General features: G+C 32.9%; 1 protein-coding gene across 3 annotated transcripts; it reads left to right on the top strand.

The window, feature by feature from the left end:
- Window positions 1-7,667: 7,667 nt before the first annotated feature.
- On the top strand, window positions 7,668-14,787 carry LOC147412211 (nuclear transcription factor Y subunit A-3-like). Of its 3 annotated transcripts, none has more exons than XM_086457678.1 (6): window positions 7,668-8,091; window positions 10,500-10,857; window positions 11,941-12,053; window positions 12,135-12,200; window positions 13,948-14,115; window positions 14,196-14,787. In XM_086457678.1, exons 2-6 carry the CDS (start codon window positions 10,743-10,745, stop codon window positions 14,553-14,555), a joined length of 822 nt encoding a protein of 273 aa, XP_086313804.1. In that variant the 5' UTR covers window positions 7,668-8,091; window positions 10,500-10,742; the 3' UTR covers window positions 14,556-14,787. The 3 variants fall into 3 exon arrangements, with proteins under 3 accessions (XP_086313804.1, XP_086313795.1, XP_086313813.1); XM_086457669.1 differs by having other exon boundaries at window positions 7,669-8,091; window positions 12,135-12,203; XM_086457687.1 differs by having other exon boundaries at window positions 7,671-8,091; window positions 10,500-10,800; window positions 12,135-12,203.
- The last annotated feature ends 166 nt before the right edge of the window (window positions 14,788-14,953 follow it).

The raw sequence follows: 14,953 nt of genomic DNA, 5'->3' as shown, positions 1-14,953 counted from the left end.
TTACCATCGAGCCCAACCCTGGTTGGTAAAAAAAAAAGGGTGATGACAACTCTTACACCTAGTGAGAAATTAACATTTATTTGAAGGTTGAAAGGCTTTTAAGGAAAAGATGATATAAGAGAAGGACGTCTTTGGTAGCTTCTCAATGTAATGAGACAAAGGAGATGAAATCAAAATTTTCAAGCAAATAAGTTTTCACATCTTGGTTGGTCCATATGTTTGGTGAACCCCAATGATTGAATTTGCAGATCTATTGGTATGTAGTTTGTTGTAGAATTGAACTTGCAGATCTATTGATATGTAGTTTGTTGTGTGAATGAAAAGTGGGACATAAACTACATCATTTCGTACAGATATAGGATAAGGAAATCCAGTAACTTTGGACCAACATGCATTTTTCAGTAATATTGGAACATTTTTGGTCGACCATGGATTGGTATTATTTTAAATTGAGAACATAAGGTTTGTATTTGGCATTATGTGGAAACATGGCCTTGAAGACATGTCTGCTTTCAGAGGGACAAATAGATAAAAGAGAATTCCAGCTAGTGGAATCCTCACATAACGTCGTAAGGTACGGTAGAAAAATTAAAATAATAGAAATAAAGAGTTGCATCGGTTATCATGGAGTTTGGTGGTATCGATCATTGGCACGAACACATTAATCTCAATCATTCAGAATTTTAATATTTAGTTGGCCATCTCTTGGACCACCTTTTTATCAAAGAAGTTGGTGATGGTTAAATAATCTAGTTTATATTCATTTTATGTGGGAAATATTCATATTGCCTGGCCCATCTTCTTGCACAGAGAGACATGTCATCAGAGTCAAGAATTTTGCTATGCACCTAGATATAAAAAAAACAAAATGTTCGATGTCTAGTGTCTTATGGAATACTATTTTGGATCCTTCACCTCATAAATGAATCTTTTGATGGACCCATCCATAAACATTCAACTTGATTGGTGACTTCTAATCATTCTTTTTTATAATCTTTCATGGTTAGCTTCGAGTTGTAAAATATATATATATATATAAACATAAAATTCAACATCAAGTTGTAAATTATAATCTAACCGTGTAAACATAAAATCCACCATATGATTTATGTTATCTAGATTCATGTAATTCCTGACCATTGGATTTCATATTTACACGGTTGAAATCATGTGTTTTCTTGTGTCTCATTCTTGATAAGACACTAAGAGAAATGAATCAAAGTTGGTAGGAAATGGTCGTAGATGTGCTGTTGGGATGAGTGATTGAGTATTCAATAGGGTAAGCAAGAGATGTTTATATCTTTTTATAATGGTCTAGCAAGATGTGTTTCTAATTCGATGAGATTTTTGGGCCCATTTAAATGTGCAACAAAAGAAGATAATATCAATTAATTTTATTTTCTACCCCTTTTTAATAAATAAAAATAAAGAGCAAATTTGCTCCAATGGAAGAACTCGAATCAATCTCGGATTACGTATCGCCTAGCAAGTCCAAATAGAAAGATAACATTGGCCTATTAAAAAAAAAAAATAGAAGTAATCCAAATGCATGACAAGTGCACAACAATGACATTAATAATTTTAAAATTCTCTGATATTACCACACCATTATAATATAACTATACCCCTTAACTTAAAATATGACATACAATGACTACTATATAGGGTTTCTAATCACAGTGGTGTGCGTTTAGTTGTTTTACCTTCCTGAAAACCTAAAAAATCTGACCCCACAGTTATTGAACTATTAAGGGAAAGACAAAGGAGTGGGTTCTTCTTCCAAAGAGTAAAACAACTTTGTTTTTTTTAAAAATTATATTTTTGGATTGAATGTGTATCAACATCAAGTTTGATTTGATCAAATCCAATATGAATCAGATGATAAGATCCTTAATGGATCAGTTTGTTAATCGATCGCTATAGATTGGTATCCAAATTTGATCCAACAATTACACTTGTATTGGATGAATCTGATTTGATATATAAAATATAACAAATAAATCTATCATGTATCTAAATAAAATATGTCCTACAATTTATATATTATATCATATGGGGACTATCTCTGTTGATCCAGATATGTTTGATACAAAACTTGTTAGTTATCAATCTCATCGAACTGTGTATCCACATGGATATCAAACCTGGGTTTTATTCCCACAGAGAAGTAGTTGACCCATTTGAGTCTTCTCGTTCTAGACGAGTTAAATTCTTATAAACCGATTCAAAGATGGTTTAAAAAATTGATATAATACATGTTGTTAGAAATTTAATTACAATCATTTTACGTAAAATAAGAATATTTGAATCCGTAAAATCAACTACTTTTATATGTAAAAAATAATCAAAACTAATCTACTCAAGTGGAGATTTTAAATCTCTCACGTGAGTCATCTTAGATGTTGAACGAGTCGTGCAGATAAGTCATAATAGTAGAGATCTCACTCGAATATCTCTAGGGCTATCAACAAATCATACCCGAATTGGATTTAGGTTGACTTGTAATCAATTTGATAAGGATTAGATCAGACTTTGAACCAATTCGTTATAAATTGGATCGAACCCTTTATTAGATCAAATTTTTATCGGAACTCAATATTAGGATCTGAATCCAAATCCGATCCAATAATAATCAAACATATTTTTATCGAATCCAGTTTGATACACAAAACATAATTAAATTTCATTAGTTTGAAATTTGAATAAAATATCTTTATTATAATAATGAGAAAAGGTGGAGTAAAAGTGGTTCAACACCAATATATAGAAGGCCACAAATTCTTCGACACTTACATTTATCCTTACTTTTATCAATCACGTTTACGTCAAAGAAAAAAGAACTACAATCCCATGACCCCTACAACCTTGTTAACTAGTTTTCTAGAATTTTAAAAGTCTCATTTTATTATATTATTTTCAAGGTGGCGTTAGTTGACATTTTAATTAGAAGAAAAAAAAAATTACAATATATTAAATGATAAAATATAATATAAAATTAAATTATATATTTAAAAAAAATTAATAGTCATGTTTTTTAAGTATTTATAAAAGATTCAATCATGTATAATCCTAACTTTTGTGATACATGTGCATTTGCACATGCCACCAACTAGTATGGTATAATTGACATATATCTTCTCATATTTTGCTCGGGTCAGGTCATAGTTGATCCAAGATTATTTTGATGGATTAGCGAATCAAATCCTATTGGATCCCAAGTTCTCATTTGATCCACACAAATTGGATTTCAGGTCTGATCTGATCCGATCCGATCCATATGCAGTCTGCCTACGAGTTTTAGAACCATGCCATAAATACTAAAATAGCTTGAGATGGAAGGATCAACATAAATTTCCTCGGGATCGGAGTTTGATCATCTTTCATTCTTTAAATGGGCTACTCCCCCCCCATCAACAACGGTGTTTTGGTCGTCAAAAGTATTGTGCAGGGGACATTTTTAATTTCTCCTTGAAAGTTGACTTTGTGTCTTTTCAGGAAAATAAAATTCTAATAATAATTTTTTTTTTAAAATTAGTGTCTCAAAAGGCACCGTCTTATCTAATTGGTTGAAAATTTGAAAGGAATTTCGATTTTGATATTTGGATACAATTATGGTTTTGGATTTAAGTGATAGAATTTTGTATGAATCATACCTCACTTTTTTTTTTTTTTAATTTTTCATTCACAGATTCATTTATGGGTTTGTTAATGTGTGCCCTAAGGGTACACCTTAAAGTACAATAAAGACACTTTAAAAATTGAATTTTATATTAAAAGTATCCTTAAAAAAAATTTACTTTTTATCGAAATACCCTCGTATTCTAATTTTCAATTTTTTCATTTTTAAAATGTATTTATTGCACTTTAACGTGTCTATTAACAAAATCCTTCATCTATTTTTAAAAGACACAAGACTTACCCTCATTTCGCATACAATTGAATATAAATTATAAAATAATATTTATAGTGTTGAAACATAGCAATCAATCAACACCATTAAAATGGAATATCATTAAAATATTAATTTTGTTTTTTTTTTTAATTAAACCCATCACTTAAAATCGATGAGGTTCATTTCTTTGAAGATGAAAATACAAACACCACGGCTACAATGCAATATCATTAAAATATTAATGTTTGTTCATTTTAAAAACCCATCTCTAAAAATTGGTGAGGTCCATTTCTTTGAAGATGGAAAAAAATAAATAAGTAAATCGTGATAATTTGACTATCCCATGTGGTAAACTTGATCGATTACCCTGACATGACAAGTTTAGGAATCGTAGATTCCTAAACTTATCACATCAGGTAGTCTATTAAGTAAGTCACGTGAGGTAGTTAGATTATCAAAACTCAAAAAAAAAAAAAAAAAAAAAAATTATAATATTCATTAATTTTGCACATAAAAAATATTCAACACCAAAAGGTTTATAATATGTACATTGAAAACCTAAAAATTATGGGCGAGTTCACTTTTTTTGTTTTCTTTATGATAAGATATAAAAGCAACACAATGGCATACCTAAAAATACATTTTATATTTGTAAAAAATACATTTTTAAGAAAAAAAAAACTCATAAAAGATTGAAAACATTAGTTTTTTTTTATATATTATTATTTATAAAAAAATGTCATTAGAATCTTCGTAGAATATAGGAAGAAAGCAAGAATTTGCTTCTAACTGAGGAATATTTTATGTTGTACAAATAATTTATATTTTAATGATAAAATTATAGTTTTAATTGAAAGGGACGTTTTTAGTCCGAGAACATTGAACACCATTGTCCTTTGTACCGTATATTAAAACAAGATAACCCTATTATATTATATTTAAAAAAGGATAACTTTATTTAAAAAAGGAATTTGTAATAAAATTGATATACCAAGGTTTGTTTTATAGCTTTTCAACTCTAAGGAGAACACTATAAATAACGATTGATTTCGGGACCTATAAGTTGAACTTTAAAAAATAAAATAAAACTTGGCATACTGTAGCCATAAACCGTAATCCGGCTCAGCTGTACGGCGGCGCACTTGTTTTTCTTGTACGGCTAGCTGGGAAAAGCACGGCTTTTGGAGTTGACAGGTCAAGTCTTCTTTGACTTTAGTCTACAACCAACCTGCACCTACCTTAGACTCCTAAACAGCTGATGCAGCCACCACCGTCTGACATAATCTTTCCATAAGACGAAATTACCCTCAGTTCATGTCTGTCCTGACTTAGTCAAGTTTCGAGAGGAACTGTACGATGTGTGGCTTGTTGCAATCCAATCTGTTAGTATAATATTTTGATGTTTCACATGATAACCAAACCGTTGTGAGGATATCATCACCATTCTCTAGGTTCATTCACGGATTCGGAGTTCGTGTTGATTTCGAATTTTATTAAAAAACCAAAAAAAAAATTTATGAAAAAAAAAAAAAAAAGTCGTTTGATATTTCTTTTTCATCAAAACAGGGGTTCAAACTCCACCCCAATTTAACATGTGATAAAGATGATTATAAACTTGTAATTTTTATAATTACATTCAAATTATTTTTTAGTATGAAAGTATACATCTAAAGCTTGATCTTACCTTTGCGGATTAATATCATGACCCTATCCCTAATTATTATTTTTTTTAGGTGGGCTGACAAGTCCAACTAATGGCTCTAATAACAATGAAAAGACTAGTGATACATGTCCATTGCTCCAAAATACGAAAGAGAGAAAAATTACTTAGACATCGTTATAGGAATTTTTTTCTTCTTCGATATACCTAAAACTTTTGGACAACAACTTCATACTTACAATGATTAAAAAAATTTATTTCTTAATGCCCCTCATCCCTCTTTCAATTATTGAATTTGATGATTCAAATTGTCAAGAATATTGATTCAAATTGTTGACATTGATATTCAATCTAATCGTTGAGATCACCCTCTTACAACTATTGAGATCAACGATTACAAATCAGTGATATAGACATTTGAACATGAATCATTGAGATGGATTATTCAAATATTTCAGATGGACAACTTGAATTTAAAGTTTTATAGGGTTGAAGGAGCGTTAAGAAATAAAGATTTTTCTAACTTCATTGTTAAGCTATTACCAAAAAATTCAGTGTGCATTAGACTTATACCTATAAGCAAATTGTTTGACATATTGCAACCTCAACTTTGATGTCATGAGTTCAAGTCCTATTGACCCATAAAAAAAAACTTAGGGTGCATTTAGAAAGAAATCCTCACTGCAAGGTATGTTGTGTACGAGATGTCTTGTATTTTGTTAGCATTATGCAGAGTTGCAAGTGTGTAGGGGGCTCGTTGCTCAATCAATAGGCATGGGCAGAACCCTTTCACCCAAAATCTTTTGGGTTACAAAACAAAATAATTATGTAATATCTTTTTTAAGGATTTACTATTGAGGGGGAGCGGGGAGGGGGGTGGGGGAAATAAATGTGTTTTAGCAACGCCTGATTTTATAAAAGTTCTTGCTAACGTGTGCCCTAAGTGCAATAAATATACCTTGAGAATAAGTATATGAGGGTGGGGTTGCAACTTGGGTGGGCTAACTTGAGCTCAACTGGATTGATGGGCGAGATTGGATTGGGTTATATGAAAAATGAGTCAAACTTAAGTTAGGAAATCTCAAACGAATTAAATTAGGGGTTGAGGTTCCAAACAACTTGACTCAACCCAAATCCGATGTTATATATTTATTTACTTATTTAAATATTAATTTTCTCTTCCTAAATATATTTGCAAGTTTAAGGAAAAAAATATTATATAAAAAATTAATGAATTTGGAGGTTGTGTGTAAATTTATTTACTAGTGATCTTATTTTTTATATTGTATGTATTTTTTAAGATATAAAATAAAACTTATGTGCTTATCAAAATGAAATTAGGCTTATTCAATGAGTTCAACTAGTCTAAAATTATCTAACTTGGGTTAACCCAAGCTCAATCTCAAGTTGAACTTGGGTTAATGAGTTCTAACCCGATGATCGGACTGAGTTGAACTCAGGTTAAAGGTTCTACAATTTGGATTGACCCTCCAACTTGTCCAGATTGTAGTCACTATTAGAGGGTATTTTGGTAAAAAAAGTTAAGGATATTTTCAATATAAATTTCAAATTTCAAATTTCAAAGTTTATGTTTACGTTAACAATTTTTTTTTTATAAATATAAATCTTTAGGACTGAAACTCATGAGAAAAATAGTGATTGTTTTGATTTTGATCCGTGGACATAGACACACTGTTAAACCATGTTAATCCTTGTGTTTGCTTTTGTCTCTTTGTTTTTTGATTTATATAAAAAAGACTCGTTAAGTAAATTTTCAAAAAATAAAAATGAATAAAAATCACTTTATCAATTGCAAAAGTTGTTTTGGATGATTACTTTTGTATCGATCTCTGGCTCGTATGCTACGTAGAATAAACTTGATTTATCAAATAAACAATTTGGATTATGAAATCCAAACAGTTACTAAGCTGACTATTTCTTAGTAGAAACTTAGTTGAGGGTATTCAAGTAAAAAATGTTGAAGCATTAATGGAGTGACATGGATAAGGGGTACCCTCGAAAATAAAAATACACAGATGGGCATTTAACGAACAGCTGTCATTTTAAAGCTGTGGATTAAAAAAACATACAAAGAGAGAGGAGAAAAGATTAAGGAAAGGAGGGCGGCTGAAGACAAAAGTAATTGGAAGAGAGCACTACTCTGAGATTATATATTGTATATAAAGTTTCATGTTATGATCTTTCTCATGCAACACGTGTCTTTAGTCCAAACTTTAGGGACACGTGGCGTTACATAAAGGGTGTGTATCAAATTACTTACACTCTTTTTACAGTGAAAGAGGGCTTTGTGATCTGAATAACTTAAAGAACAAATTAGTCTGAGAAGGTGATGATGGTGTGGGTGTTGTGCTTGTGAAGTACATGTGGTGTGTGAGAGCAACATTGGTTCCGTTGTTTTCGAGAGAGAGAGAGAGAGCAAAGTAGAGTTTTTTGCAGCAAAGCCAAGAAGGGGATTCTGGGTTTGAAGTAAGGGGACATGTTTGGATCCATGCCAACGGTTCTTCTCCTCATCCCAAAGGTCTCTCTCTCTCTTTGTTGCTTTCTTTAATTTTGCTTCTTCTTCTGTTAGTCTTCTTTTTTTCCACTCTTAACCATAAGAGAAATGAAGATAACATTTTTTTTTCCCTTTTTTTTTTTTTGGGGGGGGGGGGGGGGGGGGGGGAGGATGGGGGGGATTTTCATTTCTTTTTATTTTTTGTCTACTTTTCTCAATCTTATTGTTCTTTTATAGTGTATTTGTTATCTTGGAATGTATTGGGGTATGAGTTCATGGGCTTGTTTTTGTTGAAAATGGGTTTATGAGTTTTAGTAAAGTAAGGTAACTGGGGACTTGGGTGTTGTTGGTTTTGGACTTTTAGTAGTTTTGGGATTTTTTGGAATGTATTGGCGTATTGGAGTATCAGATCATGATCATGCTTTGTTGAAAATGGGTCTATGAGTTCTAGTGACCCAAAAAATGTTGGGGACTTGGGTGTTGTTGGTTTTGGACTTTTAGAGGTTTTGGGATTTTTCTTTTTCCCCTTTTTGGGATTCTAGTCGTGGGTTTTTGGTAAGTTACATAGTTGGCTAAAATGGAGATTTTCCATTATGGTAATGTTTGGCCTTTTGAGAGTACATCTTTATTTTTTTGGGTTTTATATATATTATTATTATTTTTTAAATTCTTTTTATTTCATTTATAAGAGATCTGTTTCAATTTTTTTGGATTATCCGTGTAATTTAGTTCAATTTGATATATGGTTGATTAATGGGTTATTTGAGTATTCTGCTATTAATTTGGATGAATCTTCTGAGTAAGATATGCGTTTATTTATTTGCTTTATTGTTGTGGGTCAAGTTTGATGGGCTTGGTGATCCTGTTTTGTGGTTCTAGATTGATTTTGTATTTTAAAATTTATGTTTCTGCAGGTATCCTGGGTTTGCATGTCCCCTAGTTACTTTGATTATTGGAATTGTTGGGTGATTAAGTGGAACATATTTGTTGAAATCTGCATTTCAATCAACTTGCTTGTGTCTTAGCTTTAGCTATTGCGAATTGTTTTGTCGGCATCTTAATTTGTTTGATTTAGAATCTATAAGTGAGAGGAATGGTTTGTGCTGGAGGGGCATTGCTCATAATATTTTTACAATTAAAGACTTTGTCCATGGGTTTGCACCCATCTCTTGAACTAAGTGTTCACTATGAGTGTAAGTATGCATGTCGGCAATAACTTTCCGATTTTTTGGAAGCCCCGTTGCAGATGGAAAAGGACTACAGTCTCTTGAGGAAGTGGCCACTAGCACAGTCTGAAATTTGTATTCAGTTGTCAATGATGCATCTTTACTAGTATAATGAGAGAAGGCAGAGTACAAGTGGTTCGACACCAAAATTTGGAATCCAAAAATGTCCCCACCTTAACACTTACAATTTTATATAGTCAGGGTCATTTTGGTCAAAATCCAAAAAATTGCAATCCCACCGTAGCAAGTCTCGAAAATTACGTTGGTTAGTTTTCAAAATTACAACAACCAACCATTCAATTAATATAATTTAAATTACAAATAAGCCCTTTCAATACAGGTGCGTTTGCACATGCCACCTTCCAGTTTTGTAATGGCACTTCTATTCGCTTTGGGATTTCAAGTTGTTAATTTTTATTTGCTTCCCATCTTTAATGATCTTGATGTTATCTATCAAGGAGATACTTATTAGATTCTAAATTGTCAAGTAGATAAATGATTGTGTTTTAAAAACTTCCAAAGATTACATTATTGGAGTTGTGATAGTTATGGGTGATTTCTATTTTTTAACGCTCGAGTGTTGTTTGTGAAAGATTTTAATGCGGGGACATTAGCCATTGTTTTTTCTACATTGTGGTCCCAACCCCAAATAAATGACGGTTACATCAGTTGGCAGCCAGTGTAATAACTTTTCTATCTCATTATGCTTATGGACTTTATAGAGATTTCTGTCATTAATGGCTCTCTTGTTGCCATCGATTAATGTACTCATCTGTTTTTTCGTAGCTAAACTTCAATATACTATTAAATTAGATTGATGCCTAAAATTTACAATTTGCAATCATGGTAGAGGATGGCATAAGTTTTTGTTCTTTGTTATAGTGTACATACTGATCAAGAATGACACATTCTGTCCACATGATTCAGCTCACAAGAAATCATACCTTTTTGGAGAATTGCTTGTATTTTTTTAAGATTATCAAAATTATATGGGGTCTTAGTGATGATTTTTTGGTTGTTTAGTAGTTTGATTCTTCTTGGAGTTCCTTCTCTCTGGATTATTATTATTAGTTTTCTTTTTGTAAAGAAGTTTCCTAAACATTTTGGTGATTTACTTTCAAATTTGACAAGTCTTTTGTTATTCATGTTAAATTCGATAGAACCATATGGCTACAACTTATTTGGTGATCTGTTTTCTTTGAGCAGGCGTAAGTGGTCTTCCAGAATGTTATTAAGGAATTAGAAGATTTTGCATCTTAAATTGGATATACATTGTAGACAAGAAAAACTCTAGAAGAAAATTCAACAGATATCCGAGAAAGTCTGATCAAACTCCCCCTTGTTTTTAATTGGCCGTGTGCTAGAATTCCACCGGATCACAAATACCAATCTTCTTCATCTTACGGTCTTAGCTTGAGCATAGACTCTCGACATCAGCATTGTCATAACATGAAGCAAATAGTTCATCAATTGCAAGATCAGGAATCATCCTCAACTCAATCAACTGGTCAGTCTAATCTTGAATTGGAAACTATGGAGGGAAGCAACCCTCATGAGCAAACCGGTATAGGTTACTCTTAATTATATGGCAATAAGAGATACTGTAGTTATATTCATTCTCTTTTTTCTTTTTTTCGGGGGGGGGGGGGGGGGGGGGGGGGGGGTTATTACACTTTTCCCTTGTTCTTGACAACTATTTATTCTATATATTTATGCCGCTCTTCTCTGGAATCAGTCAGGTCTTTAGAGTTCTGAAACTTTCTAACAATGATTTAATTCTAACCTTCCTTCTAGAGAGATAAAATCCATTTGCTTGTCCATTTTGTTTCTCGAATGTCAAAAGGACCAAATTGGAATGAAAAGTTGCTCTTTAACACCTGAGAAATTGAAGATCACATATATTTCCAGGTTGATTTTGGAGGCAGTGTAAATTGTAGACTAATGAATTTTCAGGAGCTTAATTGATGCAGTTTTTGTGTCTCGTGCTTTTCATATTTGTTAAGTGGACAGAGTTATGCTTACTCAATTTGCAATTGGGGGTCATGAGATCTATTAGTGCCTTGGGTTCTTTCAGTCTATTGCTATTTTTAATATATCACAATAAGTATTCTGCTCATTATCAGGTAAACTTGTATTGCTAGATCTCAATGGAAAAAATTGGTCCTTTCAAAGAGATGGATCATGAATAATTGGTGGTAACAAAGTTTTGCTATTCTAATTTATTAAAAAACATCTCACTTTCATTTATTGAATAAATCATAGAACTGGACTATTTTATTGTGTTTTTATAATATTTCTTTTTTCAGAATGTGATGTTCCGAAAAAAGATCATCTTTGCATGGGAGGATGGGGAAGGTTTAAATTTTTTGATATATAATTCGGGTGAAAATATTTATCTTTATCCTTCATTTCAAGGAAGAGTCTGAAAATTCACATTCTTTGTGGGCTGTTTTATCTGTTACTTCACATTCTTCATGGCCTTAAGAGTTTCTTTTTTACCTCACCAGTAGAACTTGCCAACCCAGTGTTGTCCACAAGTCTCAAACAAAATTGTCTGGGATTTTCTTCTCAAAGTAATGATGTCTATTGCCTAGTCTTTGTTAATGGCCTGCATCATATTTATTTTTGCTTATGTTCTTCCATTTAGGGTATGATGAAACTGATAGGAGGCAAGCAGGAGGTTGCATGAAACCAGTTGTATCTCTGGGAACTCCAGATTTTATCTATGCTCCTTCACAAGTTGATTACGGTCAATCACTAGTAAGTTGATGCTATGTGTTAGTTGGTGGTTTTGAGCGTGCATGCATGAGAATCTAATGCTTGTTGTCGTTCCCATTTCAGGCTTGCATTCAATATCCTTACTCAGATCCGTATTTTGGAGGGTTATTTGCTGCCTATGGATCACAGGCTGTAAGTACCATCAAATAATTTTGTTTCTTTATCAAGATGGATATTTGCAAAGTGTCTTTATGTCCATTCTTTGTTTACAAGCTTACCTTAATGTGAAGTTTATTTCAGTCTAAAGTGATACGAGACTAGTATCTCTATTTTTAGTTGGGTTTTTGAAATATCTGTGAACAGATATGTTTTACCACATACCATTATACCTCGTTATCGTGGGAAAAAGATATTAAGATACATGCTTTAATGGAATATTTATCTCTATATAGAATCGGATAAAAAAGAATTCATGCTGCTGACACCAACTCTCAAGTAGTTGGGACTTGGGAGAAGGCATTTAGTTCTGGCTCAGGTATTAAATTTTGATTTCGGTGTCTATTTCGATTGTTCTGGAAATGGAAATATTTTGTAAACATATTTCGATCAGTGTGGAAATGAATACAATTGTTGGAAATGACAGAAATATTGAACAAATTTTCATTGACCCTATAGGAAATGATAAAATAGGCGTTAAAACACACTCATCAAAATACAATAATAAACTACCATATCGAGTGCAAAATTGAATATCAACAACATTTTGTTATGCATATGCACATGTATTGAGAGGCTGACAGGCTGATTGTATGCGTGCTTATATAATGTACTAATATGCTTAGAATACATTAAAATAGGATGATATTGATAACTAACTAATCATATTTCATTTTTACTAACGGATGAATGTTATATGCAATTCTTTATTAGTAAATACTATGTGTAATTTACAAGTTCTTTCTAAAAGCAACTATAAGTTTTTTCAAAAAAGAATATTTCGGTCTAAATTTACTTTTATCAAAATATTTCCACTGAAATATTGCATTTTCATACCTAAAATTTGAAAATTTCAGTTGGAATTCACTATTCGTCGAAATATTTCGCGAAATGAATAGTGATTTCCACCAAAATATATACAAAAAAGAAACTATCAGTTAAATTTTGTATCGGAGCTTGTGGAAATGGAAATATTTCGTGGAAATATGTTGAAATTTAATGCTATTCTGGCACAACTTTTGATGCCTAAGAAGATACTGGAGTCTGACTTATAGTTAAATATAGACTATTTTGTTCCAAGTATCACTTATTGACGCATCTGGGCTATCTGATAATCATCAAACAAGGTGATTGTAGGGAAGCATCCTACTGATTGTGAACTCCACATGATGAAGGCTCTAGTCGACTCTAATGCCATGGGTACCACAATCCAAAGAGTTAGAAGGTCGAACTATGCTGCCTACATCACATTTCTCCAACACCATGGACCGCTAGGTCCATGGGATGGAATCATAAGACATGGTTATAGTTGTTTTGAGATGAAAGAACATAGGTAGTAAGCTAGAATCTCTCTCTTGATATTGATTCTGAAGTACTTTTCAATTGTCTTGTTTGATCTGCAATGGAATTTCAACTACTTTCATTTGATTGCTTTACTGCTATGGTCGAAAATGTCCATTGGTATCATAATTTGAGGATACCCATTTGATACATATGAATTGTATCAAGATTACTGATATATATCCCCACTGCTCAGAGACATTTAATGCGTTAATTCATACTTGTGTTTCGAATAAATTTTCAGCTTACATGGAATGTAATTATGCATGTCATCTTTTCTACTTATGGATAATAATATACCTTGGTTGCCTCATGAGGATATGCGTCTTTCTATTACACCTAAGTTCATTTTTAGACATTTACATTGGAACTTAACCAGATTCATCCCCAAATGGTGGGTATGTCGCCTGGACGGGTCCCATTGCCTCTTGATCCTGCGGAAGGCAAACCCATATACGTCAATGCAAAACAATACCGAGGGATCCTCAGAAGGAGACAGTACCGTGCCAAGCTCGAGGCTCAAAACAAACTTATCAAGGATCGAAAGGTATGCATATTCATCATCATCTATATCGCATCGTCATTTATTTATTTGGACTCTCGCTGCTTAATACTCTCTCATTGCAGCCTTATCTTCATGAGTCTCGGCACCTTCATGCATTGAAGAGGGAAAGGGGGTCTGGTGGACGTTTTCTCAACACGAAGAAGCTGCAGCAATCTAACCCTCCTCTCACCTCTGCCGCCAATGGTGTTTTGGTACAAATGGGTGGGAAACAATCAAAATCTGAAGTTTTTCTGTCAGAAACCAGTAATGCCGCCGCTTCCACCACAACCTACTCTGACGTCACTAGTATCTCCAACAGTGATGATATCTTCATGCAGAGGGATCATAGGTTCTCGGGCTACTCTCCACATGTAGGTGGGGCCTCGCTTGGTGGAGGGGGCATTATGTGTAATGGGTCCCAGCATCGTGCTGTCATCCGATGATGGGATGAGTACGACCGTGCCAGTGGGTTTCATTTACTGGCTGTCTGGTGTTCCCTTGGGCAATTCATCCTTGGCTTTGTTACTTTGCTTTTGATGTGTCATGCATTTTAGCTGATTTGTTGAGAACAAAAACATGTGGTAAAACTCTCAAGACTGCGTCCTCTTTAATCATTTTGGATGGATAATATTAACTTATGGTTGAAAAGAGGGTATTTTGCCTGATGGGCTTCAATATCAAATGGCGCAGAAAATTCTACTAGATATCCCAAATCTTTAAAATGACTCATGTATGGTTCAGCGAGGGCTGTCTGTAAATGGATTGGGTTTGGACTTTGGAGTTTGGATTGATATCTATCCAATATGATATGGTATTGTTCTGGATATTTTTGGATCATAAA

The sequence above is a fragment of the Akebia trifoliata genome, chromosome 1 (assembly GCF_017979445.1).
Source record: "Akebia trifoliata isolate Shusen 1 chromosome 1, ASM1797944v1, whole genome shotgun sequence".
NCBI classification, from domain to species: domain Eukaryota; kingdom Viridiplantae; phylum Streptophyta; class Magnoliopsida; order Ranunculales; family Lardizabalaceae; genus Akebia; species Akebia trifoliata.
The sequence above is the reverse complement of the archived record's forward strand: the minus strand, read 5'-3'. Positions and strand labels throughout refer to the sequence as shown.